General features: G+C 42.2%; 2 protein-coding genes and 1 long non-coding RNA gene across 3 annotated transcripts; 2 read left to right on the plus strand and 1 right to left on the minus strand.

Moving 5' to 3' along the window:
* Positions 1–452: 452 nt before the first annotated feature.
* On the minus strand, positions 453–5,434 carry LOC148145403 (uncharacterized). Its single transcript, XR_015761274.1, has 3 exons — positions 5,379–5,434; positions 5,125–5,251; positions 453–680 (listed from the first exon to the last, which is right to left on the minus strand). It is a non-coding gene; the product is annotated as an uncharacterized LOC148145403 (long non-coding RNA).
* Positions 3,600–25,186, plus strand: hspb8 (heat shock protein family B (small) member 8). Its single transcript, XM_043715889.2, has 3 exons — positions 3,600–4,190; positions 5,256–5,319; positions 24,697–25,186. Exons 1-3 carry the CDS (start codon positions 3,791–3,793, stop codon positions 24,866–24,868), a joined length of 636 nt encoding a protein of 211 aa, XP_043571824.1. The 5' UTR covers positions 3,600–3,790; the 3' UTR covers positions 24,869–25,186.
* Positions 5,337–14,194, plus strand: LOC148145404 (uncharacterized). The gene is made up of 2 exons (XM_088000115.1): positions 5,337–5,796; positions 6,039–14,194. The coding sequence occupies exon 2, from the start codon at positions 7,760–7,762 to the stop codon at positions 8,801–8,803; it is 1,044 nt and encodes a 347-aa protein (XP_087856241.1). The 5' UTR covers positions 5,337–5,796; positions 6,039–7,759; the 3' UTR covers positions 8,804–14,194.
* Positions 25,187–27,426: the final 2,240 nt, after the last annotated feature.

Genomic DNA, 27,426 nt, shown 5'->3' on the forward strand with positions numbered 1-27,426 from the left:
TATAAATCATTTATATAAATGACAAACAAAAGTGGAACCAACACCGGTCCCTGTGAAACACTGTTGGTCACAGACCTTCATTCTGAAAAAGAACCCTCCACCATAGCTCTGTCAATTGCTTATAAAACATTTTTATATCCAATTGGCAAGCTCACCCTGAGTCTCAAACTATCTAACTTTATTAATTAGTCTATCTTGCCGAGCCTTGCCAAAGGTTTTACTAAAGTCCAAGTAAACAAATTCTTCTGCCCTGCCCTCATCAATCTTATCGGTTACCTCCTCAAAAAAAACTCAATCAAATTTGTGAGACATGATTTGGTGACAAAGATGATACATTCTTTCCCTGCAGTTTTATTTAGCTCATGCCAAATTCCGTTATCCTATTTACCCTTTTCTTAATTATTAATATAGACTCCTTTTCAACACTGACATTAAAAGAAGCTTCAGAACGCTTTTGATAAGGTCCCACATATGAATTTAATAAGCAAAATTAGAGCACAAGAGTTTGAGGGACCATATACAGGCACAGATTCTGTCCATGGTTATGGAGAGATTCCTGATGAAGGGCTTATGCCCAAAATGTCGATTCTCCTGTTCCTCGGATGCTGCCTGACTTGCTGTTCTTTTACAGCACCACATTCTCGACTCTGATCTCCTGCATCTGCAGTCCTCACTTTCTCCTATGGAGAGAAAACAAACAGTAGGAATAAACAAATATTTTCCGAATGGTAAACTGTGACTGAGACCAGTGCTCAGCCTCAGTTGAAAACAATTCATATCAAACACGTTAGATTTGTAGTGCAATATTTTCATGTGTGTTGATGATGCAGAACCAGGTAGAAAGGAGGGCTGTGAGGAGAATGCAAAGAAGCTCAGAGGAATTTAGACAGGTTAAATAAGTGGACAAGAATGTAACGGGGGAAAATCTGAAATTATGCACTTTGATAAGAAAAACAGAAATAAAGAAATATTCTTAACTTGTGAGAAATTGGGAATTGTTAATGTCCTCATTCATAATTGTGACAAAAGGTGCATGATATATATTAGGGATTTTCATTTTTAAATAGAAGCAGTTTGGTCAGTTCTGTAAAGATATCTTTGTTAGAAAGGTCAGAAATCATTTGGAACATGAACCAAATGCATCATTTCCAAGAAGGTATGTGACTTCAGTCAAGTGCCTGGCAGAACACTTGTGATGTTACTGGATGGAATGTTTATAAATAGACCAGAGGCCATTCATTTCACTTTTGATTTCAGTTCAGTTCAGAAGAATCAGGAGTTCTATTCAGAAAGGACAGTAATGTTCTTGTTGCAGGAGAATCAAGTTTTTCAATTTAGTTCAGGGCATCCAGTCAACCTGATGGAAATGGATTTTGTTTTGTGAAACTTCCAAGCTGGGAGAGTTTGTTTAGAGGTCTTCATGTTGTTAGATCTGAAAAATTCAGGCCATCTGAATTGTGAAAGGTTCATGCCATCATACACAGAAAAGAATTGCATAACTAGTTTCAGCAATCCAAAAAAAAGGATCTGAGAAGTTAGGTTCTGTTGTTAGAGAACATCTGCAGTCGTATGTGAATATACTTTCAAAACTAACTACCATGGTAAGCAAGTGCAAAAATCAAACACATGATCTATCAAGTCATGGTTCATCCTGATTCCTGGGCTTGGCAGTGTTACCATCAACTGGGGCCATAACAGAAGTCACCAAAAGCTAACATTCAGGTACAGAGAGCAATTAGGAAAACAAATGCCATCATGCATTTTAATGGCAAAAGGATTTGACTACAGGAGGAAAGATGTCTTGTTGAAACCGTATAGAGCCTTGGTGAGAATGTGCCTGAAAGATTGTGCGCAGTTTTGGTCTCCCTACCTTAGAAACCTTACTTCTCATAGAGGAAGTGTAATGCTCTTAAAACTGATCCCTAAATGACACAACTGACTTATTAGGAGAGATTGAGGAGTTTGGGCCAATGTTTCTGTAGTTTGGAAGAATGAGAGTTGATCTCATTATGGCATACAAAACCTTCAGGGGTGGGGGGAGGGGCAGCGTAACAAGGTATATGCAAGGTGGGTGACTTGGTTAACAGAACCAGAATAAGAGGCAAGTCATTTAGTGCCTGTACTGTAATTAGGTGGAATTTCTTAACTCAGAAGATGATGAATCTTTGGAATGATTGATCCCAGAGGGCTGTGGAGGCTCATTGTTGAGTGCATTCAAAATAGGGATCAATAGATTTCCAGATATTAACAATATCAAGAATATGGGGAAAATTCGGGAAAGTAATGTTGAGGTAGATCAGCTGTGATGGTGCCGGCTTGAGCGGCCGAATAGCCTATTTTCACTCCTGTTTTTATATTGCTACAACTCCACAGGTGCAGTCCTGTGACAATTTTGAAGACAGCTAGATGGATGTGATGTTGTTTTCATGTTGTAAGACTGTGAGATTCACGATCAGTGTTAATGATGGAACCCAAGCCAACAATAAACATTTGAGAATGGTTAAGTAGGTGAGTCAAAGGGGATGAAAAAGAGATAAATAATTATAACGCTCATTAATGGGTTAACTCATTTGGGTGGTCAACATCTATCTGGGCCGTTTGAGCTGAATAACTTGTGGCAGTTTCCTTTATTAACACTCCTCCATAGACCATCATCTAGAACACATGGAATTGCTCCTTCCTATAGACAAAGAAAATCTGTGGGGCCACAGAATGATGATTTGAAAATAATCCCCTGTGTGTGGAGTGCTGCCAGACGGCGGCACGGTGGCACAGTGGTTAGCACTGCTGCCTCGCAGCGCCAGAGACCCGGGTTCAATTCCCGACTCAGGCGACTGACTGTGTGGAGTTTGCACGTTCTCCCCGTGTCTGCGTGGGTTTCCTCCGGGGGCTCCGGTTTCCTCCCACAGTCCAAAGATGTGCAAGTCAGGTGAATTTGCCATGCTAAATTGCCCGTAGTGTAGGTAAAGGGGTAAATGTAGCGGTATGGGTGGGTTACGCTTCAGCGGGTCGGTGTGGACTTGTTGGGCCGAAGGGCCTGTTTCCACACTGTAAGTAATCTAATCTAATCTAATCTATTTGCGAGCAACTGATCCAACATGAGCATAATGCGTGCCTCTGCCCCTTGCCGGCTATTTGTTTTCCACAGGAAAACAGGCCCAGTTCTGGATTGAGCTAATTGATGACCCTTGGAGAGGGGCTTTCCTTGTGATCGCCTCATCGACCTGTCAGCATTGAATGAGGTTGGGAATGTTCACTGTCATCTCAAGCGCCACTGTCGCCCTTGTACTTTTCTGGAGTTTGAACAGAAAGGGCGCAGCTCCCTAACTGCTGGGGCTGGGGCTGGGGGGGGGGGGTGGATATCAGGTTGCACAACTTTAAATGAAGTCATTCCTTAAGGTTTCCAGGCACTTCGAGAAATATTGAGGGATGCGGGAACGCAGAGGGGTGTAATGCTTTTGAATCAAATACATACCCCAGCCAGCACTCCGGGCTAGTAAACAAGGATGACTCGGAGTTGCTTTAAATAGGCTAAGAGGAGGAGGCAGTCCTGAGCTCCTCTGCTAACTCAGGCTATGGCTAAACTTGGTCAGTTCACGTAAGAGGGGCCTGATCCTCCCCAGGGGAACGTCAGATTCCTTTCAATTGCTCATAGATCAGATTAAACAGATGACAACTGGCGATTGCCTCAGCTCCAGCAAAAAAAAACAAGTATAAAGCCCGGGGCCACACGACCGGGAAAGGGTCAGAGGAAGAGTTTTTGGAGGTTCTAGAGAAGACAGAAGCAGTGATGGCTGAGAGTCAGGTCCCATTTTCCTGCCAGGTGCCCGGGAGGCACAGGAGCAGCAGGGACCCTTTCCGAGAGCCCGCCTTGTCTTCCCGCTTCCTGGACGATGAGTTCGGCATGCCAACATTTTCCGAGCACTTCACGGCCGACTGGCCCGACTGGGCGAGACCCAGGCTGACCTCGACCTGGCCGGGGCCCCTGAGGTCTTCCTTTAACGGGGCGCCTCGGGACTCCTACGGCCCGGCGCCTCCTCACTACACGGCCCGTTACACCGGCTACCCCGAGGCCAAGAGCCCACCCAGCATCAACCCGGGCGAACCCTGGAAGGTGTGCGTTAACGTCAAGAGCTTCGCCCCCGAAGAGCTCACCATCAAAACCAAGGATGGCTTCGTGGAGATATCGGGTAGGCCGGGAGGAAGGCGAGGTTTGGGGGAGGGATGGTGGTGGTGGTTCCAAAGGAGAGGTCACACAGAGGCTGAGTGAAGGTCAGAGAGAGAGAGAGAGAGAGAGAGTTCTGTCTTCTATCCTCACCCCTCAAACCAGTCCACTCGAGGAGGTGAGGGTGCGTCCGAGTGAGGAGAGAATAGACCAAAATAAATCAGTTACAATGACTTCATTCCTCACTTTTCTACCAAGACTTGCTGACTCCTGGTGTATAAAAAACTTGGGGGTGGGGAACGAAATGCTGGATTTGTAGATTCTATTTCGAATAATAGATTCTACGAGTTTCTCAAGTGGGTTGGGATGGGAAGACAGACCGAAATAAATCAGTTCAACTTATTTAATTCCTCACCTCTACCAACACTTGCTGTGACCTGTTAGATAAAACACGGGGAGGGAGATGCCGCACAAAGTCATAGATTCTATTCGAAACATCGATTCTATGAGTTTATCCAGCATTTGGTGTGTGTGTGTGTGTGTGTGTCCCACTGTCATGTTTTATATAAAAAGGACAACTTACTTTCCTTAAGTTGATGACATGGTCTCAAAAGTAAAAGAAAAAGTTGCACATTATTTTTTCTCTCACCAGGCTTTGAGTAAATGTAAGACAGGAGATTAGACAGAATGAAAACTTTTGATGCTTCTGCGGACTGTCGGACAGTTGTTTTGCAGAAAACACAACGGGACGTAGAATGGATGTTATAACTAGTGTAACTGCTGTTAAGAGACGCCAATACTTAAAAGAGTAGCTGATATTTTCGAAGTTGAAATACTTGCATTGAGGTATGGATCCTGTTCCAGGATTCAGGGACTACAGATAAGCAACAGTCTTAGATCCCAAGGGACACTACAGAGACCGTGTAGCAGACAGTTAGCTAATTGAAAGTAAAACCCACCGCGGGTGAGCAAATCTGGCAAATCTTGAAACTCTCGATCTTGAACAGATTCCTCTTCCAGGCAAATCAAACGTAAGATGTCGCACAGTTTGATTTCCTTTCCTGACCTTTTCCCCTTTGCATCGTTCTAGGAAAACACGAAGAAAAACAAGAAGAGGGAGGAATAGTTTCGAAAAACTTCACCAAAAAAATCCAGTAAGTATCAGAAAGGATGCACTGGCCAGAAGGGGGAATCAGTATAAAAGGAGCCGTACAATCAGCTTGGTGAAGTGTCCGTGGCTTTCCTTTTTTTAACATGTGCGTAACTTTAATGTTCAGTCGTGGGTCTTACGATATTAAACTGAATAGGCGATGCCAAGAAATGGAGTTCATAAACTTGTGGGAGATTCCTTGCTTGCTGGAGGGAAGGCGAACGCCTTATTTGGTGATGGAATCGCGCTGGCTTTTAACAACAGGTTTTCACGGTGCCCCACAGCCAGCAGAAACCAGACGCTCAACTTTGTGTCGTAACTGGAACGATCATGCGTTCTATTGCACTCGCCCCGTTCCCCATGTTTGACTGTCATTTCAAAATGCCGCTGGGTGACGGACTGTCTTGAAACATCTCAAGGCAAATCAGGGCAGGACTTATACACGTAATGGTAAGATCCTAGGGAGTGGATAAATCCCCAGGTTGAAACTTTATTGCTGGAACAGCACAGCAGGTCAGGCAGCATCCAGGGAACAGGAGATTCGACGTTTCGGGCACAGGCCCTTCTTCAGGAAGGGCCCTTCTTGAAGAAGGGCCTGTGCCCGAAACGTCGAATCTCCTGTTCCCTGGATGCTGCCTGACCTGCTGTGCTGTTCCAGCAATAAAGTTTCAACTTTGATCTCCAGCATCTGCAGACCTCACTTTCTCCTCGATAAATCCCCAGGACCTGATCAGGTGTAGCTGAGAACTCTAAGGGAAGCTAGGGAAGTGACTGCTGGATCTCTTGCTTTGTGTCATCGATAGTCAAGGTGCCTGAAGACTGGAGGTTGGCTAACGTGATGCCACTATTTAAGAAAGATGGTAAGGACAAGCCAGGGGACCATAGCCCAGGTGGTCGGCAAGTTGTTAGAGGGAATCTTGAGGGACAGGGCATACATTTTTTTCTGGAAAGGCAAGGACTGATTAGAGATAGTCAACATGGCTCTGTGTGTGGGAAAGCATGTCCCACAAACTTGATTGAGTTTTTTGAAGTTACAAAGAGGATTGATGAGGACAGAGTGGTGGATGTGATCTATCTGGACCTCAGTAAGGCATTTGACAAGGTTCCCCATGGGAGACTAGTTAGCAAGGTATTCTCATGGAATACAGGGAGAACTAGCCATTTGTATACAGAACTGGCCCAAAGGTAGAAGACAGAGGGTGGTGGTGGAAGGTTGTTTTTCAGACTGGAGGCCTGTGGCCAGTGGAGTGCCACAAGGATCCGTGCTGTGTCCACTACTTTTCATCATTTATATAAATGATCTGGATATGAGCATATGAGGTATAGTTTGTAAGTTTTCAGATGACACCAAAATTAGAGGTGTAGTGGACAGTGAAGATGGTTACCTCAGATTACAATAGGATCTTGATCAGATGGGCCAATGGGCTGAGGAGTGGCAGATGGAGTTTAATTCAGATAAATGCAAGGTGCTGCATTTTCGGAAAGGCAAATCAGGGCAGGACTTATACACGTAATGGTAAGGTCCTAGGGAATGTTGCTGAACAAAGAGACCTTGGAGTGCAGGTTCATAGCTCCTTGAAACTGCAGTCTCAGATAGATAGGATAGTGAAGAAGGCGTTTGGTATTCTTTCCTTTATTGATCAGAGTATTGGGTACAGGAGTTGGGAGGTCATGTTGTGGCTGTACAGGACATTAGTTAGGCCAGTTTTGGGATATTGCATGCAATTCTGGTTTCCTTCCTATTGGAAGATGTTGTGAAATTTGAAAGGGTTCAGAAAAGAATTACAAGGATGTTGCCAGGGTTGGAGGATTTGAGCTATAGGGAGAAGTTGAATTGGCCAGGGGCTGTTGTCCCTGGGGCGTCGCAGGCTGAGGGGTGACCTTATAGAGGTTTATAAAATCATGAGGGGCATGGATAGGATAAATAGACAAGATCTTTTCCCTGGGATGGGGGAGTCCAGAACTAGAGGGCATAGGTTTAGTTTGAGAGGGGAAAGGTACAAAAGAGATCTAAGGGGCAACCTTTTCACGCAGAGGGTGGTAGGTGTATGGAATGAGCTGCCAGAGGAAGTGGTGGAGGCTAGTACAATTGCAGCATTTAAAAGGCATTTGGATGGGTATATGAATAGGAAGGGTTTGGAGGGCTATTGGCTGGATGCTGGCATGTGGGACTAGATTGGGTTGGGATACTTGGTCAGTATGGACAATTGGACTAAATGGTCTGTTTCCATGTTGTACATCTCTATGACTCTATGACTAGTGGACTCAGGGTGCTCAAGGCATCAGTATCCAGAATGCTTGAAAATCTCTGTCTAGTCCCCAATTCCGCTTCTCATTGACCATTACTATCCACTGACCCCCTCCTTCGACTGACTGAACTGGTCCTCACCCTGAACAACTTCTCTTTCCAATCCTCCCACTTCCTCCAAACCAAAGGAGTAGCCATGGGCACCCGCATGGGCCCCAGCTCTGCCTGCCTCTTCGTAGGATATGTGGAACAGTCCATCTTCCGCAGCTACATCGACGACTGTATCGGCGCTGCCTCGTGCTCCCACGAGGAGGTTGAACAGTTCATCCACTTTACCAACACCTTCCATCCCAACCTCAAATTCACCTGGACCGTCTCAGACTCCTCCCTCCCCTTCCTAGACCTCTCCATTTCTATCTCGGGTGACCGAATCAACACGGACATTTACTATAAACTGACCGACTCCCACAGTTACCTAGACTACACTTCCTCCCACCCTGCCCCCTGTAAAAACGCCATCCCATATTCTCAATTCCTTCGTCTCCGCCGCATCTGCTCCCAGGAGGACCAGTTCCAATACCGAACAACCCAGATGGCCTCCTTCTTCAAGGACCGCAATTTCCCCCCAGACGTGGTCGACGATGCTCTCCACCGCATTTCCTCCACTTCCTGCTACTTCATCCATGAGCCCCGCCCCTCCAATCGCCACCAGGTCAGAACCCCACTGGTCCTCACCTACCACCCCACCAACCTCCAGATACATCGTATCATCTGTTGTCATTTCCGCCACCTCCAAACGGATCCCAACACCAGGGATATATTTCCCTCTCCTGCCCATCAGTGTTCCGAAAAGACCACTCCCTCCATGATTCCCTCGTCAGGTCCACACCCCCCACCAACCAAACCTCCACTCCCGGCACCTTCCCCTGCAACTGCAAGAAATGCAAAACTTGCGCCCACACCTCCCCTCTTACTTCCCTCTAAGGCCCCAAGGGATCCTTCCATATCCACCACAAATTCACCTGCATGTCCACACACATCATTTACTGCATCCGCTGTACCCGATGTGGCCTCCTCTATATTGGGGAGACTGGCCGCCTACTTGCGGAACGTTTCAGAGAACACCTCTGGGACACCCGGACCAACCAACCCAACCACCCCGTGGCTCAACACTTCAACTCCCCCTCCCACTCCACCAGGGACATGCAGGTCCTTGGACTCCTCCATCGCCAGATCATAGTAACACGACGGCTGGAGGAGGAACGCCTCATCTTCCACCTGGGAACCCTCCAACCACAAGGGATGAACTCAGATTTCTCCAGTTTCCTCATTTCCCCTCCCCTGCCTTGTCTCAGTCCCAACCCTCAAACTCACCACCACCTTCCTAACTCGCAATCTTCTTCCTGACCTCTCCGCCCCCACCCCCACTCCTGCCTATCACCCTCACCTTATCACCCTCACCTTAACCTCCTTTCACCTATCGCATTTCCAATGCCCCTCCCCCAAGTCCCTCCTCCCTACCTTTTATCTTAGCCTGCTGGACACATTTTCCTCATTCCTGAAGAAGGGCTCATGCCCGAAATGTCAATTCTCCTGCTCCTTGGATGCTGCCTGACCTGCTGCGCTTTTCCAGCAACACATTTTCAGCTCATTACTATTGATTGCCATATCTCACATGGCACAGGCTGGGGTGAAAATTACTTTATGGTACATAATTCAACTATCCACAACTCCAAATGAAAATGTTGTCCAGTTTATATTAAAGATACTGATGCCTTTGGTAACATGGCAACAGAAGAAGATCATGTGAACAAAAAAATGCACTTACAAATGCATGGTAAAGCTTTGGAGTCATGAACGTACAGTGGCCATAGTCCTGCCGTAGTGCAGATCAATCATTAGACAGAAAGAAAGACAAGTGGTGGTTGTTTTATCAGAGGGTCACCATGCTTAAGTGAGGGGACAAATTGAGAAGGAGAATCTTTGTGGTAACATCAGCTGCTGCGGAAATTGATGCTGCTTCCATCACTCTTCATTGCAAACCAGCTGGCCAGACAACTGAGCTAACCAATTCCTCAAGTAATGAGGTAATGAAGTAAAAAAAGGAAATGCTGGAGACAGCTGAAATGTTGGGCACAATTTTAAGGTTGTGCCAGTGGATGGGTTTTCATTGAATTAAAACCTTACATACTAACCCTTGTTTTTCTCTCAAATACTGCAAATCCTGCAAAATAATTCCAATATGTTCTGTTATTATTTTTATTTTACTCTTCCAGTATCTGCATGATATGTTTTTCTATTTGGAGAATGATCTATGTTTAATTCAATTTTTTTAAAATTGTAATTGTAATTGATAAATAGACAAATAAATATATTATGTTACCTTGGAACAGATACTTCTTGTTACAATTGAAGCTTTCAGACATAAGAGATACATCAACTGAATTGAACTCTTAAGATTAGAAACAAAAATAGCAAACAATTACAAATCCATTTAAACACATCAGGAATTTTCCTCCCTAATTTGTATTCAATACACTTACATTTATGACTTCACTACAAATGATGAACAAAGCAAATATTCAGTCAGATAATTTCACGTTTAAACAGTTAAAATAAGTGAATATGACTTGTACAATCTGAGACTTGTGAGAGAAGTTAAAAATAATTAGTTTTAACTTTAAGCAGTAGGTTAATATATCTATCCAGAATGATGTCATGCACGTGAAGTGTAGTTTTGCTTTTAATTGCAATTACATCTTCATAATTTTTCCAAATCACAGAGTTGTCAAAATTTTTCTCACAGTCACAATGTTCCTTTAATAAAATATATTATTCTTCACAGTTTTCATGGATAAATAATGAACTACCACTACATTTTATGAGAACAGATTCAATTTCTAAAGCATTAGGCAGACTTTGTACAGTTAATTGGGTACCATCAAGAATCTTGAGAACAAATGCTTTTACTTAAAGGTTTGTTTCTTAATGAATAACGTTTATTAAAGGGAAATTGGCTGTGAATGAGTTATAGAGTCAGTACGTCACGGAAGGAAGTCATTCAACCAATCAGGTCAATGCCGGCTCTCCATAAAGCACTCAGTCCCACTTCGCCATTATATACCCATAGCTCAGCATGTTTGTTTCCCTCACATACCTATCCAAATTCCTTTCAAAAACCATTCATCATTTCCACTTTCACTACCTTCATTGCTTGTAAGTTCCGGAACACTTCTCTTTGCTGTGCAAAGGCATTATTTTTCAGAACCCTTGTATCTGTCTTGTCCTTATGTCTATGTCCACTCATTCATGGGAACAGCTTTTCCTTGTTGACCTTATCTTAACCTGTCTTAATTATGTACACCTCTATCAAATCTCCCCTCAGCCTCCTTTACCCAAATAAAAATAATCCCAGCCTCTCTGGTGGAACTTTCTAATTAAATTTCCGTACTCTTACAACCATCTGGTAATATTCAATACATTGTCTCAAATATCTTAACATCTTAAACTCTGGTGACCAGAACTTAATAGAATACTCCAGTTGTGACCTAGCCAAAAGTTTTACAGAGAATTCAGCAAAACCTCTACTTTTGCCTCAATGTCCTTATTTATGAAGCTCAAATCCCATATGCTTTTTTAAGGATTCAACACATCCTTGAACCTTCAAAGATCTGTGCATATGAACAGCAGATATTTCTGCTTGTGTAAACCTGTTTAGAGTATGCCATTGCTTCTTCCTATCCCTTCTGTCAAAATGCATCACCTCACACTTCTTCACATTAAATTCCATTTACCGCTGGTTGGCCCATTGTGTCAGCCTATCTATGCCTTGTTATAGTCAATTCATATCATTCTCTGTTTGTCATTTGGCAATTTTGGTATTATCAGCACATTTTCAACATTTCCGCTGTATTCCAATGTCCAAGTCATAAATGTTGATCATACACTCAAGGATGAAAAATAGCCATATAATACAACTCACTATTTTTCATCCTTAAGCAAATCTTTTTACCCAAATTGACACCAAGCCACCAGTTCCATTAGCCTCAAATTTGTAGACCAGTACCTAATGTAGGACTTCAACAAGTGCTTTCTAAAAATGCAACATAGGTAATCTCCATTGTATTTCTTTCATCAATCGTCTGTTACTTCAACATATTCAATTAGTCAAATGTGACTGAACACCCTGCTGGCTCTCTGTACTTAATTTAAAACTCACAACCCCTTGTTAAATTTTCCCCTATTTCTAAAACCTTGCCCACCACTGATGTTAAAATGGATTGCCTGTAGTTACAAGGAATGTCCTTATACTTTTTTCTTTTATTACATTTGTCACTTTCTCATATCTATGGATGATTAAAATAATATTACAAGTACCCTACTATCTCTTCCTCCCATTTTCCTTCAGCAACTTAGGATATCAGACATCTGTACTCGGTGAATTATCCACTCGAAGTATAATCAGCCTTTCTGGTACATCCTGCCTAACAATCTTAATGTTTACCATATACTGTACACTTCTACTGATATTTTGTCAGCATTCTTTTCACGAGTAAACACCTATAGGTAGCATTCATTAAGTATTCTATATTTTCTCTGTGTCTCTAAGAACACATCACCAAACGTAGCACCCTATTTGTTCCTAATATGCCTCAATTCACCTTTTACTACCTACTTCTTATCAGTGGAAAAGTTTTGGGCTGCTTTTCATGTTGATGACTCGTCTTTTCTCATATTCTGTCTTTGCCAGTCTTGCTTTCCTCTTCACTTTTGCTCTCAAATTATATTTTGCTTGCTTCTAATTGAAGAATTCACCTGATGTGCATTTCCTCTGTCTTCTTTTTGTATTTCATCAGATGATCCATCTCCCTTGTCATATAAAGACTCTTGACTTTGGATCTCCCATCTTCCACCCTTGTTATAATAACCCTAGATTGTACATTTAACAGCCCTTTTTTAGAGATCACTTATTGTTTTTACTGTTAAACTTTCATTTCATCCTGGCTCGATCCATTCTCATCTTGTTGAATTTAGCTCTCTAATTTAGAAGTTCTGCTTTATGTTGTTCCTTGGTCTCCTCTGTTGCTAATCTAACTTTATGATGCAATAATCACTCTTACTCGAGTGCTTCCCCACAGCCACTTAGTCTGTCTTATTCCCCAAAATCAGATCTTCCTAAAGACGAAAGTTCAGCAACTCTCCTTTTTTCCCTTTACTCCAAATTAATATCACCACTCAATAGTTCCTGTTCATCTCTGTGATTTCACTGCAGATTTGATTCTTGCTCGTTATCCAAAAGTCTTTAAGGATTTCTCCAATAATGTGATCCTACCTTTTTTTCTGTTCAGCTCTAACCAAATGAATTTTATCCTTGTTTCATCAAGAACTCTTCTGTCTTTTCAACAATGTCTTCCCTAACCCATATTGCATCCCCACTATCCCTTTTTCTTGCCTGTCTTTTTAAGAACACTTTGTACCTATGAATATTAAGGGCACAGTCCTCACAATTTTTAAGCCTCGTTTCCATTGACGCCACCACATTATATTCCTATAAGCCTATTTTTCCTTGTAGCTCACCAACTTTATTCACTGCACTTTGTGTGTTTACGCACGTATAGTAAAAAGGTTATCTCTGTAATTCTTGTAGCCTTTCTTAATCTGCTCCTATCTCATATGGTATGGGGTATTCCTTCATTCTTTATTATTATGCAATACTCTCAATCCTTTATGCTACTTATTCCTTTTTTCCTATATCTAAATCAAGGTGCCCATCGCCTGCCAAGTTGGTTTAAACCCCCTCTAACCCACTAATGGACCTCCATGAAAGGACATTGTTTCCAGTCCTGTTGAGACCCAACCCATTCTTTATCTTCTGCCTCAGAACTGATCCTAATGTCCTAAGAATTTGAAATTCTTCCTCCTGCATCATGCCTCAAGCTACACCAGAATCTGTCCATCTTCCCAATTCAACATGACAGCATCTTCCAAATCTACAACCACCGCTTGAAAGTTCCTCTCAAAGCCACTCACCATCTTGATTGGAAGTATATCACCCTTTCTTCAGTGTCACTGAGTCACAGTCCTAGAACTAGCTCACTAATGGCATTGTGGGCCTCCTACGCTAAATGGATTGCAACGGTTCAAGGATGCAGCTCACTGTCACCTCAAGGGCAACTAGGGATGGGCAATAAATGTAATAATGCCCACATGACATGAGTGAACTAAAAAACATCTACTGTTGACATGTAGCACTGCGAGTCATCCAGAGATTACTATCTTTGAGGTCCTACTTCTTAACTTCCTTCCTAGCTCCTGAAAGTCTGACAATAGGACTTCAGTGCCTGCCATGTCTGCACTTACTGAAACCAATGTGTTCTTGCAATTTCTAGCTCACTGCCTTCCCCCTGAAAAATGCTCTACACCCTCTCTCTAATGTCATTTACCTTGGTAACAGGGAAATTGCATACCATGCAAGCCTTAAAAATAAGAAGTATTTCACAAACAGCTTTTGTTCAAGAAAAGTAATTAAGGGGCCTGTGTACCAATTTTGTAAAATGGACTATGGATAAAATGATATGAAGATGATGATGAACAATATTTAGGCCATATTTGTAAATATCTCCAAACAAAGAAAAATGCAACTATTTTTAACTCAGTGACATTGCTTCTTTAGTGAGGTTTGTTGACTTGATTCTTGATGTCCTTGAGATAAAGTCAATAGTGGAACAGTTGCTCAATCCACTGACTGAGTGGATGATCTGGTTGCTAATAGAAGGTTTCATGTTTTCACTGTGTTTAGTGTCAGTTGGTTATAATTCACAAACAATAACATGGGATTAACTGCTTTTTGTGGAACGTTTAGAGTTAAAACTGCTGTGCCATATAGTTAATGTAGGAAAACATGGAATTGGAAAGAGCCATTCAGTCCACAAAAGTGCATTCCTCTCACACACCATGCGATGAGACCATAAGACCATAAAGAGCAGAAGAAATAGGAACAGGAGTAGGCCATTCGGCCCCTCAGACCTGCTTAGCCATTCAATAGGATCATGGGTGATTGAACATTCCTCGTGTCCATTTTCCTGCTTTTTTCCTATAATCTTTGATTCCCCTTATTCATAGTCATACAGCACGGAAACAGACCCTTCGGTCCAACTAGTCCATTCCGACTGTAATTACAAACTCAACTAGTCCCACCTGCCTGTGAGTGACCCATATTCCTCCAAACATTTCTTATTTATCTACTTAACTAAATGTCATTTAAACATTGTAACTGTACCCACGTCCAACACTTCCCCTGCAAATTCATTCCACACAAGAACTGTGTTAAAAAACAAAATTGCCTCTCATTGCCTTTTTTATAAGTCTCCTCTCACCTTAAAAATATACTCTCTAGTCTTGAAATCCCCCACCCGAGGGAAAAGATTCCTGCTATTCACCTTATCTATATCCCTCATTATTTTATAAACCCCAATAAGGTCACCTTTTAACCTCCTACATTCCAATGAAAGAGTCTCAGCCTATTCAGCCTCTTTTTGTAACTCATACTCTCCATTCCTGGTAACATCTTGGTAAATCTCTTCTGAACCCTCTCCATGTTAATTATATCCTTCCTATAACGGACAGCAGAATTCACCAAGAATCTATCCATCTCAACCTGAAATACACACAGGAGTTATGACTATAACTGTTAACATTCAGGGATGATAATTTACTTAACCCTTCACAGTTGTCTTGTTTTGTCTCCCTTCTATGTTTTGCCTCTTCCTTTGTCCTCTGTTTACCTGGTACCACTCTGCCATTTTTGTTCTGCTCTTCTAGGTCTCCCCCTCTATTTCACTTTCCAGATATCTCTGATTCCATGTGGTTCCTTCTCCAGTTGTCTGACTGAGGCCAAGTCCTTGGCAATCATATCTCACACTAAAGCAAAGTGCTATAGTTTATTTTTATTACAGATGGGGTGAGGAATCCTCTCTGAGTTTACCTCAGCCAGAACAGCCTGCTGGAATTAACAAAATCCACCCATTAGCTATCTAATCCACTGAGCTAACTCGTCCCCTGTCTAGAATCTAACAAGAGTAAAGTCCTCATTTATCTGCCAGATATCAACTACAGCCATTCAAAATGAATCAAGCTCCCTGCTTTCTCTCTGTACACCTGTACCACCATCTATTTCAGATACTTATCAATCCCCAAAAAATACAATTCTTTGTAGCCATATATTCTGTTTATGTTGTAATTGTTCAAAGATGTTTCTCCTAAATTTCTCTGCCTCGATTTTAAACATGACCATTCAGTTCTACCTCCAAGTACAGAAAATAGTAATCCCTACAACAGCAACAAAAAGAGAAGTTGCTGGAAAAGCTCAGCAGGTCTGGCAACATGTGTGAAGAGAAGTCAGAACAGAAGTGAGGAAGACCTGCTGAGTTTTTCCAGCAACTTCTGTTTTTGTTTCTGATTTACAACATCTGCAGTTCCTTTGGTTTTTATTAGTAATTTTCTACTCAGCTTATTACACCTCTGCATAATAAGACCATAAGACCATAAGACATAGGAGTGGAAGTAAGGCCATTCGGCCCATCGAGTCCACTCCGCCATTCAATCATGGCTGATGCGCATTTCAGCTCCACTTACCAGCGTTCTCCCCGTAGCCCTTAATTCCTCTAGACAACAAGAATCTATCAATCTCGGCCTTGAAGACATTTAGCGTCCCGGCTTCCACTGCACTCCGTGGCAATGAATTCCACAGGCCCACCACTCTCTGGCTGAAGAAATGTCTCCGCATTACTGTTCTGAAATGCCCCCCTCGAATTCTAAGGCTGTGTCCACGGGTCCTAGTCTCCTCGTTTAACTGAAACAATTTCCTAGCATCCACCTTTTCCAAGCCATGTATTATTTTGTACGTCTCTATTAAGTCTCCCCTTAATCTTCTAAACTCCAACGAATACAATCCCAGTATCCTCAGCCGTTCCTCATATGTTAGACCTGTCATTCCAGGGATCATCCGTGTGAATCTCCGCTGGACACGTTCCAGTGCCAGTATGTCCTTCCTGAGGTGTGGGGACCAAAACTGGACACAGTACTCCAAATGGGGCCTAACCAGAGCTTTATAAAGTCTTAGTAGTACATCTCTGCTTTTATATTCCAACCCTCTTGAGATAAGAGACAACATTGCATTCGCTTTCTTAATCACGGACTCAACCTGCATGTTTACCTTTAGAGAATCCTCGACTAGCACTCCCAGATCCCTTTGTGCTTTGGCTTTATTAATTTTCTCACCATTTAGAAAGTAGTCTATGCTTTTATTCTTTTTGCCAAAGTGCAAGACCTCGCACTTGCTCACGTTAAATTCCATCAGCCATTTCCTGGACCACTCTCCCAACCTGTCTAGATCCTTCTGTAGCCTCCCCACTTCCTCAGTACTACCTGCCTGTCCACCTAACTTTGTATCATCGGCAAACTTCGCTAGAATGCCCCCGGTTCCCTCATCCAAATCATTAATATATAATGCGAACAGCTGTGGCCCCAGCACCGAACCCTGCGGGACACCGCTCGTCACCGGCTGCCATTCTGAAAAAGAACCTTTTATCCCAACTCTCTGCCTTCTGTTAGACAGCCAATCCTCAATCCATCCCAGCAGCTCACCTCGAACACCATGGGCCCTCACCTTGCTCAGCAGCCTCCCGTGTGGCACCTTATCAAAGGCCTTTTGAAAGTCTAGATAGACCACATCCACTGGGTTTCCCTGGTCTAACCTACTTGTTACCACTTCAAAAAATTCCAACAGGTTTGTCAGGCATGACCTCCCTTTACTAAATCCATGTTGACTTGTTCTAATCAGACTCTGCTCTTCCAAGAATTTAGAAACCTCACCCTTAATGATGGATTCTAGAATTTTACCAACAACCGAGGTTAAGCTGATTGGCCTATAATTTTCCATCTTTTGCCTTGATCCTTTCTTGAACAAGGGGGTTACAACAGCCATCTTCCAATCATCCGGGACCTTTCCTGACTCCAGTGACTCTTGAAAGATCTCAACCAATGCCTCTGCTATTTCCTCAGCCACCTCTCTCAGAACTCTAGGGTGTATCCCATCGGGGCCAGGAGATTTATCAATTTTAAGACTTTTTAACTTTTCTAGCACTATCTCTTTCGTAATGGCAACCATACTCAACTCAGCCCCGTGACACCCTTTAATTTTTGGGATATTACTCATGTCTTCCACTGTGAAGACTGACGCAAAGTACTTGTTAAGTTCTCCTGCTATTTCCTTATCTCCCATCACTAGGCTTCCTGCATCAGTTTGAAGTGGCCCAATGTCTACTTTTGCCTGTCGTTTGTTTCTTATGTACTGAAATAAACTTTTACTATTATTTCTAATATTACTGGCTAGCCTACCTTCATATTTGATCCTCTCCTTTCTTATTACACTCTTGTTATCCTCTGTTTGCTTTTGTATCCTTCCCAATCTTCTGATTTCCCACTGTTCTTAGCCACTTTATAGGATCTCTCTTTTTCTTTAATACATTTCCTGACTTCCTTTGTCAGCCAAGGTTGTCTAATCCCTCCCCGGTTAATCTTTCTTTTCTTGGGAATGAACCTCTGTACAGTGTCCTCAATTATACCTACAAACTCCTGCCATTTTTGCTCTACTGTCTTCCCGGTTAGCCTCTGCTTCCAGTCTATTTTAGTCAGTTCCTCTCTCATGCCCTCATAATTACCTTTATTCAACTGTAACACCATTACATCCGATTTTGCCTTCTCCCTTTCAAACTCCAGACTGAACTCTATCATATTATGGTCGCTACTTCCTAAGGGTTCCCTTACTTTAAGATCTTTTATAGAGTCTGGTTCATTGCAAAGCACTAGGTCCAGAATAGCCTGCTCTCTTGTGGGCTCCATGACAAGCTGTTCCAAAAAGCCATCCTGTAAGCATTCCATGAATTCCCTTTCTTTAGATCCACTAACAACATTATTTACCCAGTCCACCTGCATATTGAAGTCTCCCATGATCAATGTAACCTTGCCTTTCTGACATGCCTTCTCTATTTCCCGGTACATGTTGCGTCCCTGGTCCTGACCACTGTTAGGAGGTCTATACACAACTCCAATTATGTTTTTTTTGCCTTTGTGGTTCCTCAATTCCACCCACACAGACTCCACATCATCCGACGCTATGTCATTCAATACCATAGATTTAATTTTGTTCTTAACTAACAAGGCAACTCCACCCCCTCTGCCCACCTCTCTGTCTTTTCGATAAGTTGAAAAACCATGGAGGTTTAACTGCCAGTCCTGACCCCCCTGTAACCAAGTCTCTGTGATGCCTACTACATCATAATCATTCACTATTATCTGTGCCATTAGTTCATCGGCTTTGTTATGTATGCTACGAGCATTCAGGTAAAGTGCCTTAATGCTAACTTCCTTATCATTAGAGATGTTGGAAGTCATATGTCGTAAGTTATCCTTGCTTTTTACTGCATTCTCAGTCTGCCTCAATTTTAAATCCGCCTGGAAACATGCTATCCTGCTGCTTATCTTGCCATTTACCTCCATACTCCCTGTCGCTTTCACTTTCCCTTCCCCCCAACTCAGAAGTTTAAAGTCCTACTGACCACCCTATTTATCCTCTTCGCTAGAACATTGGTACCTGATCGGTTCAGGTGGAGACCGTTCCAACGGTACAGATCCCCCCTGTTCCAAAACTGATGCCAATGCCCCATGAAGTGGAATCCCTCTTTCCCACACCAATCCCTTAGCCACGTGTTTACTTGCCTAATTTTCTTGTCCCTATGCCAATTGGCACGTGGCTCGGGCAGTAATCCAGAGATTATGACCCTTGAGGACCTGTGCTTCAATTTCCTGCCTAGTGCTTCGTAATGCCCAAACAGGTCCTCCACCCTAGTCTTGCCTATGTTGTTGGTACCAACGTGGACCACAACAACTGGATCCTCCCCCTCCCGCTCCAATATCCTTTCATGCCGGTCGGAGATGTCTCGCACCCTGGCACCGGGCAGGCAACACACCATGCGAGACTCCCGATCCGGCTTGCAAAGGATACTATCTGTCCCCCTAATTATAGAATCCCCTATAACCACTACTTGTCTATTAGCTCCCCCCTCTTGAATGGCCTTCTGGACCATGGTGCCTTGGTCAGTTGGCTCATCCTGTCCAGAGCCCTTTTCCTCATCCGAACAGGGAGCAAGAATCTCGTACCTGTTGGACAAGGTCAAGGGCTGAGGCTCCTCCACTCCTGAACTCCGGTTCCCCCTACCTGCCTCACTTACAGTCACACTCTTTTGTGCCTGATCACTAGCTGAATGTGAATTACTTAACCTCCCAGTTGTGACTGCCTCTTGAGAGCCTTTGTTAAGTTCCCTCTTGGCGACCTCTGCTACAGTATAATTCCTGAGGAAGGGCTTATGCCTGAAACATTGACTCTCCTGCTCCTCGGATGTTGCCTGACCGGCTGTTCCCAGCGCCACACTGTTTACTCTGACTCTCCAGCATCTGCAGTCCTCACTGTCTCCTACAGTGTAAATTATCCCAGTCTCACAATTTTTTCCTTATCTCTAAAGTTTCTCATCTCTGGTATTCTCCATGTGGGATTACCTGATTGGAGTATACGATATCTGTGGCGGTGGTGTCAAGGACAGGCAACTGAGGTATCCCGGGGAGTAACTAAGCGGATGACTCAACAAAGGCGGTTAAACTTATAACTTTATTCTTTTATTTTTCTAGTTTATATTAAGAAGGATTCTTTAGTTAATTATTACCTTATTTCCTTATTTTTCTACTTATTCTGTGAAGGTAATGCTTAACTTTGTTTCTTTTACTTTTTTGTGCCTATGTTAAAAAGTTAAGCATTGCCTTTACCTTTTATTATTGATACAAAGTAGTAAAAGAAATAAAGTTAAGCATTACCTTGTTTTTTTTCTAGCTAGGTGCCATGGTACCTAAGATGGCACCATGCGTGTCAACATCATATACTTTTCACAGTAGTCTTGTACTTCTGTATTTGAGTACACGTGACAATACAATCTAAACCTAAAGAAGTATATCCATTTGGACATGTCAACTTCCAAGTACAATTAGCAGCCAATCAAAATGGACCAATTAATTGAACATGCTGGGACTGGTTTTAAAATGACAGCAAATCAAAGGCATTATGCCAATAGTTTATGTCACTCAAACAAACCCTCCTTCTTGGTCAGCTACGAACATCATAGGCAAGCAAACCTCCCATAAAAGCTTGTTCAAGTGCCAATAATACAGGTTTGAGTAGAATCAGCAATGGCAGACTCTGCTCTGTGTATTACTTTCACTGTGTTGTAGATGTGAGGATATTGAACCAGATTCACGTTGTGAACTAAATAGGAATTTAGCTGGCTCATCGTCTGGAAGAAGAAAGTTCCTCAGCATTTTATTCTTGGTCATTTGTCTCACCCTGTTCTCAGCCAGTGTTATAAAATTTAATCTTATACCTAGTTGACGGGTATAATGTAGATTAATGGCTCACAAAGGGATTTGGATCAATCAATTGCATTGTCTAAGGAAGGGCGACGAATGTTAATGTAGCTATGTGTTTAAGTTGTTTTGAAATGTGCAATGTGAGAAGGTTTGTTCTGGCAAAAGTTGAATGCATTTGGAAATTACATTAATCAATGCACTAAGCATCCAATAAATGTGAACCTGCTCAATCTAAGTGGTAATTATTTTCTTGGTCACATTTAAAGGACAGTCATTAACTTGTGGAGGAGACAGTGAGGTTTGCAGACGCTGGAGATCAGAGTTGAGAGTGTGTTGCTGGACAAGCACAGCAGGTCAGGCAACATTGGAGGAGCAGGAAAATCGACGTTTTGGGCCGGAGCTCTTCATCAGGAATGAGGCAGGGAGACTCGGGGGTGGAGAGATAACTGGGAGCAGGGTGGGGCTGGGGAGAAGGTAGCTGAGAGTGCAGTAGGTGGATGAAGGTGGGGGTAAAGGTGATAGGTCAGAGAGAGGGTGGAGCGGATAGGTGGGAAGGAAGATGGACAGGTCATGAGGGCGGTGCTGGGCTGGCAGGTTGGAATTGGGGTAAGGTGGGGGGAGGGGAAATGAGGAAACTGGTGAAGTCCACATCGATGCCCTGGGGTTGAGGGGTCCCAAGGTGGAAGATAAATCATTCTTCCTCCAGGCACTGGGTGGAGAGGGAGTGGTGAAGGAGGAGGCCAAGGATTAACTTGTAGAGACCCTTTAAGAATGCAACATGTACCAAAGTGCTCTACAGCAAATGCAGTAGTTTCAAAGTATAGTCACTGTTGTCAGAAATGCTTCATTAAGAAGTTCACAAACAGCAGTGCTACAATGACCAGATAACAAGCTTTTTTGATGACATTGCTGTGATAAATACTGGCAAGGGCACCACAGAGAGCACCCCTGCTCTTCTTTTTGAAATTGTTTCATTAAATCTTTTACGTCTGTCTGAGAAAGCAATCAGAGCCTGGCTTTAGCATCTCATCGAAAAGACAGTACCTCCTGACAGTGCAGCATTCCCACAGTACTGTACTGGACTGTCAGCCTAGATTTCTCATTTGGAGGTGAGTTTACTGCCATCTGAGCCACTGATGACACATTTAGCACCATCTTTTTCACTCTGGGCAGCAAATTCCCCTAATAAACCATTCTGATTGGTTCACAAGATAATTCTCAGCTCCGTCTGCAATGAGTATCCTTGTTACTGAATATGTGACTATCTTCATTCTCAAGTGCTATGAATACTCGACTTACGAATTTAAAAATAAACTTTTAAAACATTGTGGCTCAGGAATGTGGATTTGTTTTTTTTCTGGAGCTGCCAGCAATCAGAAGGTTAACACGTTGGTAGATTCTCTTTGGGTTGCCATGGATGACAAAAACTTGCCTGTGCTTCCTACTTGCTTCAAATCACTGATTCATTGACATTTCTCAATTACATACACAGCAATTGTTTGCGAAGAATAGCGAAGATACCTCCAAATGAGAAATCCGGGCTGACAGTCCAGTACAGTACTGTGGGAATGCTGCACTGTCAGGAGGCACTGTCTTTTCGATGAGATGCTAAAGCCAGGCTCTGATTGCTTTCTCAGACAGACGTAAAAGATTTAATGAAACAATTTCAAAAAGAAGAGCAGGGGTGCTCTCTGTGGTGCCCTTGCCAGTATTTATCACAGCAATGTCACCAAAAAAGCTTGTTATCTGGTCATTGTAGCACTATTGTTTGTGAACTTCTTAATGAAGCATTTCTGACAACAGTGACTATGGAATCCATAGGATTCTTCCTGTATTCCACAGAAAGTCTTTGGTGAGGTTATCTGTCCCTTCCCCTGGCCCCCAACTCAATGGCAGGAAACAAAAGAACCACAGTACTTCAAACCGAATGTATTTGTCATTTTTTCAGCAGCAAAAATATCAGCTTACTTTTAGCTTGGAGTGAAACCATGAAGTCTTATTACATTTATCACAGTGGTGAGGTTATTACATTAAAATCAAGTATTACATAGTAAAATTTATGTTATTTAGTATCCCACCAACCAGAATATTCTCCCACATAGGATTCTGGGTAATCCAAGATGGAGGATGGGAGAAAATTGTGACTGTAAGAGCTGTACCTTTTTTGTGTTTTTTTCAGTGTTGGAGTTGATTTCCTCAATTCCTCAGTAATTACTGTTTTATAAGCTGTTCTATTGTATTGTTTTGGAAAAGGCATTTGGATGGGTATATGAATATGAAGAAAATAGGCCAAATGCTGGCAAATGGGACTAGATTAATTTAAGAGTTGGACCAAAGGGTTTCTTTCCATGCTGTACATCTCTATGACTCTATAACTGAAATTTCTTATTTCCTTGCTAGGCATCACTGTTACTCTGTAAAATATCACTATTGTCTGCCTGAAGCCATGGTAAAGGAAGTGACTGAAGGTTAAAATATTTCTCTCTTAATGCTTATAGTAAAGAATTAAAGGTGGAGAGACTCTATGGTTTGTAGCATATGCCAAAGCATGTTTTTTTAATTTCATTTTGACTATCACTACAAGCTGCAATGGGATAACTGACATGCTGATTTACTGGCACCATCTGATAGTATGACCATTGCCATATCATTGTTTCTGTATTTCATGTCAATGACTTTTAATTCAAATTCATAAGGGAGGTGATGGTCTGGTGGTATTATCATTAGACTGTTAATCAAGAGATCCAGAATGTTCTGGGACTTAGGTTCAAATCTCATCATGGCAGATGGTGGAATTTAAATTCAATTAAAAAAAAATAGCCTGGAATTAGGAGTCTCATGATGACCATTGTTGATTGTTGTAAAAACCTATTTAGTTCACCAATGTCCTTTAGGAAAAGAAATTGCCATCTGGTCTACATATGACTCCAGACCCACAGCAATGTGGTTAATTCTTTTAAATTTTGGTGACACCCTCAGCCCATGAATTTATTTTAAAAAAAATTGAGTGCAAAATAAATTCTGATTCTTATGAAAATGTTCTCTGTTTCTATTTCCACAGCTGCTGTCTGATTTGATAAGTGTTTCCAGCATCATCTTGTTTTTCATCCAGATTTTCAGCATCCATACTATTTTGATGTTAATTTCTCATTGCAGTTCCAATAACTGCTGGGTGCCATTGCAAGTCCGAACACAGACTTGTCTTTCTATCTCACATTTTAACTTTGCTGAAGATATTTTTGCACGAGAAACATATATTTTGAAGTTGAATCTGCTATATTTCTAACATGCCTCAGCTATTATAAATGGCATTGTGTAAAACACAAATGAAACACAACAAAATTGTATCAAGTGTGGCGGTTAGTTAGTTCAGTTGACTGGTTTGCAATGCACAATAATGCTATCTCAAATCCTGCACCAGCTGAGTTTACCATGATGGAATCTTCTTCTCAACCTCTCCCCTCACCTGAGGTGTGGTGACCCTCAGGTTAAACCACCAGCAGTCACCCCTCACTCTCTCATGAGATAGTAGGATTAAGACAACTTAACCTTTATGTTCATTATGTGTTAGACATAAAGCTGAAGTGCAGAACTAAGTCAGGGTTGCAGAATTTGATGTGAAAGCTTTGCTCAATATTGTGTCACTCTCTGCCTCTCCAGGTTGCCCATCGAAGTTGACCCTGTGACAGTTTTTGCGTCCTTGTCTCCTGAAGGAGTCTTAATTATTGAAGCTCCCCCTGTGAGACCACCTTGCTATTTCTATGGTGATGACAGCATGAGCATTGATGCAGAAGAAAATGGATTGAGAGGCCAAGAACAGACTGTTTCTTAATCCTAACCGACTAGAAAATCTCCTGTCAGAATTTGCCAAGAAAAGGTTATTACCTTCAGAAGAGTCAGCAAGAACTGTATATACATCATTGTTTGTTTACTTTGATACTTCTAGATAGTCTTACAGAAGATACTGATCTGTTTTGATCTGTTTTGGTCTATTTTGTATATGAGAAGAAAACTGTACATTGATTGTTGGATTTGTTTTGCACAATAGCATATATTTTATATGCTAGATATAGTAGAGTGGTTCAATATTGATTCTCCTGAAAAATTCATTTAATTGTTGATTTTTGAATAAAAGTTAGGTTGAAAAGTATTTTCCTCTGTTAATATTCTGTGATTCTTTTGAATTTATTGACACAAAGCAAGTGGTCTGGGTCAGATTATAGATTTCCACTAGATTTTTGGGTTCTAATTCCAAACAGATAGAATGAAAGCCTCCACTACCTGCGCTTGTAAATATTTAACATGAGCCGCGTTTGGATTGCTTGAATAAAGGCCCTAGTGAGCATGGATCCAGAGATCAGAACCATCTTTAAAGACAGCAATAATTGATCCTAATTTGGATAAGAATGGACTCCTGAGATTCCTCAACTGGTGCAAAAGGGGCTGTCCTCGGACTGGGGGACATCTAAAAAGAGCCATTAACATAGACAACAGTTCCAAGGTGACTGTCTGTCTTCACAAAGGCATAACCGTACACAAGTGGACCTTGCATAAAAAGGAGATCATAGTGAAATGCCTAAAGCTTTATTCCAAAAGGTGGATTTTAAGTAGAAGCGGGAAGTCGAAAGATTCAGGGGAGAATCCCAGAGCATGCAGCCTCACTGTCTGAAGACTCAATCTAAGCACTTTCAATTTAAAATATTATTACACATGATTTTGTGGTCAGAACAGTGATTTCTCTTCACACTACCTCCACCCACGACACTAGTGAAGATTTTTTCAAGGCTGAGTATAGAATTATAGAATCCCTACAATGTAGGAACAGGCCATTCAGACATCAAGTCCACACTGACCCATGCCCCCCCCCCCACCCCCCCTACTCTATCCTTGTAACCCTGCATTTCCCCTGGTCAATCCATCTAACCTGCACATCCCTGGACATTATGGGCAATTCAGCACGGCCATTCCACCTAACCAGCACATCTTTGGACTATGGGAGCAAACCCATGCAGACACTGGGAGAATGTGCAAACTCTGCATCAGTACTCTGTAGTGCAAAGGTCTTCCCGATGATACATATATAAAAAGGAGCAAGTGGAAGATTGTGACAGAGATAGAAAATCTGCTCATGAGGTGGAATATTCCAAGGACAACATTCTTTGAGATTCTCTAATTGGGCAACCAGATAATTGATATTAGATTTGAAGGAGATGGTGAGAAGGTAGTCAGCACTGGTAAGAGATTATTTCTTTGGCCCAATGATCCATTCTGTTCCTGAATAATCTTGTGACATAAATTAATTTGCTTTTGTATTTATTTGTCCTTGAGATGTGGACAGTACAGGAGAAGTAACATTCATTGCTATTGTCAGCTGCCACAAGAAATTAAGAATCAACAATGGTGTTTGACACAGGATGGTAGGTCAACCTCTTCACTAGTAAGTCATTGGGATTTTAATGACAAATCAGAAACACTTATGGTCATTTTCTGGTACTAATCCACAAGTGACATATTTATCAAATCTGGTTTAAAAATTTACTGTGGCAGTAAATGAACTCCACTCTCTGGGTAGTTAATCAAATTTCATAAATATGAAACAACTCTATCCTTTAAACTATGTTGTGCTATATTAGTAATATGTAATAGCACCTAAAACAGGTTGTTTGATCACTAATGAACCCGTTTTGGTTCAAATCTGCCATAAAGTGGACAGAAGTATTAACAGTAAACGTATAGACACTTTCATTTCTAACGTCTCTCAGCAGTATTCTGATCCACGTTTTTAAAATGTTTTAGAATACTGTGTAGAATTCTGGTCGCCCTGTTATAGGAAGGATGTTGTTATCTAGAAAGGTCACGAGAAACATCTACAAGAATGTTCCTGGAAGTGGGAGGTTTAAGTTATAAGGAGAGGCTGGATACGTTGCGTTAGTGATGCTGGAAGAGCACAGCAGTTCAGGCAGCATCCGAGGAGCAGTAAAATCGACGTTTCGGGCAAAAGCCCTTCATCAGGAATAAAGGCAGACAGCCTGAAGGGTGGAGAGATAAGCTGGAGGAGGGTGGGGGTGGGGAGAAAGTAGCATAGAGTACAATAGGTGAGTGGGGGAGAGGATTAAGGTGATAGGTCAGGGAGGATACGCTGGGGCTCTTTTCCCTGGAAGCGGAGGGTTGAGCTTATAGAAATTCATAAAATCATGAGGGACATAGATAAGGTGAATAGTGGAGGTCTTTTTCCAAGGGTAGGCGAGTCCAAAACTAGAGGACATAGACTTAAGGTGAGAGAGGAGATATTTAAAGGGACCCATGGGGCAATTCTTTTCACACAGAGGGTGGTGCGTGTATGGAATGAGCTGACAGAGGTGGGTACAATTACAACATTTAAAAGACATT

Source organism: Chiloscyllium plagiosum, unplaced genomic scaffold (genome assembly GCF_037043375.1).
Source record: "Chiloscyllium plagiosum isolate Xiang-an unplaced genomic scaffold, Cpla_swu_hap1 HiC_scaffold_24, whole genome shotgun sequence".
Lineage (NCBI taxonomy): Eukaryota > Metazoa > Chordata > Chondrichthyes > Orectolobiformes > Hemiscylliidae > Chiloscyllium > Chiloscyllium plagiosum.